This window comes from Apis dorsata, unplaced genomic scaffold, assembly GCF_000469605.1.
Source record: "Apis dorsata unplaced genomic scaffold, Apis dorsata 1.3 scaffold_56, whole genome shotgun sequence".
NCBI lineage: Eukaryota > Metazoa > Arthropoda > Insecta > Hymenoptera > Apidae > Apis > Apis dorsata.
In genome coordinates, this window is record NW_006263356.1 from 737,384 (window position 1) to 742,121 (window position 4,738).

The window sequence follows — 4,738 nt, forward strand, 5'->3', positions numbered from 1 at the left end:
ATATTTTCTTAAATTTATTTTTTTAACTAAAGAAGAATATACCTATCTTCTTGATGAATTTATATTTCATTTTTTAAAGAAAATCAGATAAAAAGAATATTTTTAAATTTTATTTTGATTTTAAATAATATTTATTTATATATCAAAAAAAGAAGATATTTCAATTATATTTAAATTTATATTTTAATATTTTATATAATTTACAATATAATTTTTCGTTTCTTTTTTTATATTTATAATATTATATTATATTATATATATATATTATATTCATCTGTGATATTTTCAAAAAGAAAACTCTATTTCAATTTCTACTATGCTTATTTTATAAAATATGTATGTATATTTATGCCAGAAATTAAAATTTGAAAATTCATTGCATATTTGTGACTATAAAATATTATAATCTTGATATTTGTTTCTTATCGATGTAATAAAAATATTTAATGGAAAATGTTTTAAATTGTAGTAATATTAATAATTACAATAAACATTTTTCCATGAATAAAATTGTAATGTACACTAAATTAAAAATAAAATAAATTATAAAAATAATATATATATTGTTTTTGATTAATATAAAGTACTTATATTATAAACAGTTTAATAAAAAATTCTAAATAAAATTTATTTTTCTATTATATATTCATTTAAAATCCATTTTAGAATTTAGATAAAAGATAGAATTAGATAGAATTAGATAGAATTTAAGATAAAAATTATAAGAATTTTTAAATGTAAATAATATTAATACATTTATATTCTTATCTTTATTCTGAATTAAAAAATATGATCTAGTAATATGTAACAAAAATAATAAAATAATTTATTTTTATTATATATATATATATGTTTAAAATTTTACAACAATACTTTTTATCTTCAATTAAAAACGTACATTTGTTAGATTTCATAAAATATTTATACAAATAAATTTTCAACTTATAATATTTATAACAATTATAAAATTACTAAAATTAATAATAATAATAATAATGAGTTTAATTATATCAATTTTTAATCTATAATGATTTTTTATAAATGTTTAATACATAATTTGCAATTAAATCACAAATAATTAAAAATAAATAATAATTAATAAAATAATTAAATACTATATAGAGCATTGTTCTTTCAGTTTATTAAGTTTTAATTTTAAATGTTCAAGTTCTGTTTGTACTGGCTTATAAAAATCTTTAAATTGCAGCAAAACATTAGATGCTGTATCTAATAATACTGGATTGATAGATTTAGGTGATGGAATGTCTATAGAAATGGAACTAACAATACTGTTGTCACCATATCCTTCATCAATACTTTCATCTGAATTTTTTGTTAATGCTTTCAATTGATCTTTTAAATCCTATAAAATAATATAATTTTAATATCAGATTATTTAAAAAAAACAAAAAATTATGTATAAAGGTTAATAGTGAAAATTACTTTATTTCTTATTAAAACTTGTTTTAGGCATTCTTGTAAAGAAACATCCATCTTATTTTTCTAAAATAAAATATATATAAAATAATTATATGTTATTTCTCCACTAAATTTTATTAATTTTATATAGATATTATAAATATTATTTTATACCATATTGTTCAAATGTCCCTTGATTTGAATACCATGAAGTTTATTTTCTAAAAATTTTATTTTTCGTTTCTCTTGCCTAAGTTTTCTAATTAAAGCAGTGTTAGCTTCATATGATAATGTTTTTAAACGTTTATTTTCATTTATTATATCTTGCATTGAATTTAATTTTTCTTCTGCTTCTATATTTTTTGATTTTAGAAGCTTATATTGTGCAATCATTTTTGTTAATTGTAATCGCAATTGGAAGATTGCATCTTCTATTTGACTTTGTTCTTGCTTAGAAGAAAATAGAGTAGTCTGCAATGTTTCATTCTCAGATTTCAATTTTTGAATTTCAAGTTGTGCTTTACGCAATGTATTAACAGTTTGATTTTTTTCAGTTTCACATTTTTGTATATTTTTCTCCATAGTTGTAATTAATATACGTTGCTTGGCTAACGCATTTTCCATCAATGCTTTGGAAACTTCATTACCTAAAAATCGTTTTTCTAATGTTTTTAACTCTGCCTTTGTACTTTGTAGTTCATCTTCTGTTAATTCTAACTTTGTAGAAACATCTGGAGAACTAGAAGTAGTACTAATATCTAATGATTTTAAAATATTATTTGATTGATTTTGTGTCTTTAAATTTTGTATTTCACATTCCAAATCTTGTTTTTCTTTTTGATGTTTTTGAAGAAGTTCAATATAATCTGTATTCAATTGCTTATATCTAGTATTTATATTTGCTATAGTTTGTTGTCTCTGTTGTAAAATTCCTTGATAAGTATCAATTTCTAATTGTAAAGTCTTCTTGTTTGCTTGTAATCCATGTATTTGAGACTGATACCATTTTACAGATGTTTCTGATGAATCTAAATGATTATTTACATCTGTTAAAGTATTTTGTAATTTTTGTTTTTCTTGAATTACTAATTGCATTTCTACATACAATTCTGTTATTTTTCCTTTAAGCCCTTCATTAGCTGCAATTCTGCCATTGAGTTCAATGCGCATATTTTCTAAATCTATTCGAAATCGTTCATTTTCTAATTCTAATAATGCAATACGTTTTGACAATTCTATATTTGAAACATCTGGTGTTGATAAATGTCTAATATGAAATTCATCACTTATTAATTGCAGGGAATCTGTTGATGTAGCAGAATCTAATTCTGCTTTAAATGAATCAGACAAATTGTCCATTATTTTAAATTATATAATAATTTAATATGATTAATGAAAAACTTTTTCAAAATTTTCTTTCATTAAATACAATCATATTATCAATAAAGTATAATTTAATTTTATAATATTAAAATATATTATAATATTTTATAATATTAAAATATATTAATCCATTAATTTAGTAATTCTACATTCTTTTAGATTTAATAAGATATATTTATTGTATATATTTCATTTTGCTAAATTTTTATATATTTTTTTTAATATTAAATTAATAAATATAAAAGATATTAAACATGACATATGTCAACATAAGTTTCTATATTCTTAGATGTCACGTTTGAGAGAAATACGACTATCATGTTAACATACTATTACGAACAAACACAAACATATAATCTAGAAGTCTAAACTTATTATACATATTAATTTGTTTAAATGTAAATCTCAGATTTTAAATATCTACTTTGTGGAAAGAGCATAACTATTACTATATAATTTCATGAGAATGAACTTTGTATTAAAAAATTGTATTGAAAGTATTGTTATTTAACATTAAAAATTATAATAAACGATTAATATTTTTTATATATAATTTATCATTTTCAATTTTTTAAAAATTAAAAAGTATATTATAATAAAAATATAAACAAAAATAACAAATTAGAAGGTAACCTATCGATTGTACGACTGAATTTATAAGTAAAGATACTAAAATTATTTTATATCATGGCGCCAGCATCGTATTGGATGCAATTCACAGAGACGATAATCTCAGTTGCGCGCATGGTCGTTCAACGTCTTTGGATTAAGGGTGGGTCTGTTCTTTTTTCGGGAGGGGTCATGTAAATGTCTCTAAGTATAATAATTAAAAAATACAATAATATCCATATCTTACATATATTTTGTATGGATTTATGAAAATTAATATTGTGGGTAAAAGTGTTGATATTGTATTTCTGTGTTCAATGATTATTGACAACGTGACAGTGACCAAAACTTTTTGGATGGAGTTTTGTACGATTTGTGCTATCTTTCCCTAATTTCCAAATCCCCTCTTTATTCGACCCGATTCCCCATAAAGATTCATTCCCCTATATACTCTAGTCGCTCCCGTTCATGGCGGCCCAGGGTGGGGGAAAACAAGCTGTATAACGACGTAAAATTTCGAAGCTTGTATGCAGGAATATGTCTAGTTTAAAAATCGGTAAGCTAATATTTATTTGTTTTTTTCAACAATGAAACAAGAAATTATCTTATTTCATAAATAATAAAAGGAACGGCTGAGTTAACTCATGCTAATTGTTGCCCCTTTGCATCCAACACGCTTCTACTTTGCTTTTGTAGTATGGTAGACAAGAAGGCAATGAACGTACTCTATATACGTGCTTCGAGAATTACCAGTTCTTTTTTAAGTTTTACGCGAAGGGGAACAGAAAATAATTGTCCAATTATCGTATACACGTTCCTTTGCGTATGTAAATATTTCACAATGGGCGGCACATTCGCGTGTTTTATCAAATTATCGCTTATGACGTTTGTCGAATTTTATAATATATAAGCTATTTATAGTTGAAATTGTATTATATTTCTTTTTTTTCAATTTTTTCATAAGCTTTTTCCATACATATCTATTTTTTTCTTATACATATCTATAAAATATTAAATAATATTTTGTGTTCATTTTTTTTTTATAGATATTTTTTTATTTTATAAATTTTTTATTTTACTTATTATTTTCATCATATGTTTTGATTCTTAAATGATTTTAGTAATATTTTTTATATGTTTTTATATTATTTTATTTTATAATATATTGTAGATAGCATGAATGTTTAATGTTCTTTTTATCAATCAATGATAGTATTGAAATTATTTTATTAATTATATTTTTTTAAATAATTTTTATAATTTTTTATTGAAAAAATATATTAATAAAAATATTAAGTTTAATAACAATATTTAATTTAAAATTATA

General features: G+C 21.1%; 2 protein-coding genes across 4 annotated transcripts in view; one reads left to right on the forward strand and one right to left on the reverse strand.

Moving 5' to 3' along the window:
• Positions 1-945: 945 nt before the first annotated feature.
• LOC102681543 (tuftelin-like) lies at positions 946-2,854 on the reverse strand. Its single transcript, XM_006609436.2, has 3 exons — positions 1,594-2,854; positions 1,444-1,503; positions 946-1,363 (listed from the first exon to the last, which is right to left on the reverse strand). The coding sequence occupies exons 1-3, from the start codon at positions 2,776-2,778 to the stop codon at positions 1,115-1,117; spliced, it is 1,494 nt and encodes a 497-aa protein (XP_006609499.1). The 5' UTR covers positions 2,779-2,854; the 3' UTR covers positions 946-1,114.
• A 648-nt stretch (positions 2,855-3,502) lies between these two features.
• Positions 3,503-4,738, forward strand: part of LOC102681227 (cytoplasmic protein NCK1) — a 5,323-nt gene continuing 4,087 nt past the window's right edge. For 2 of the 3 annotated variants that reach the window (XM_006609433.2, XM_006609435.2), the window contains exon 1: positions 3,503-3,967. Coding sequence is in view for 1 of the 3 variants with exons in the window: in XM_006609435.2 (XP_006609498.1) it covers positions 3,949-3,967 (19 nt within the window). In the remaining 2 variants the exon portion in view is untranslated. Of the gene's footprint in view, positions 3,968-4,048; positions 4,235-4,738 lie in introns of those variants that run through there. The other variant, XM_006609434.2, reaches the window with a different exon arrangement.

Excerpts from the sequence above, each read along its gene's own strand:
- LOC102681543 (XM_006609436.2), bottom strand. The coding sequence starts at position 2,778 with ATGGACAATTTGTCTGATTCATTTAAAGCAGAATTAGATTCTGCTACA. Across the intron at positions 1,504-1,593 it reads AGGGACATTTGAACAATATG|AAAAATAAGATGGATGTTTC; the intron begins GTATAAAATAAT and ends ATTTTATTTTAG. Across the intron at positions 1,364-1,443 it reads AAGTTTTAATAAGAAATAAA|GATTTAAAAGATCAATTGAA; the intron begins GTAATTTTCACT and ends ATTATTTTATAG.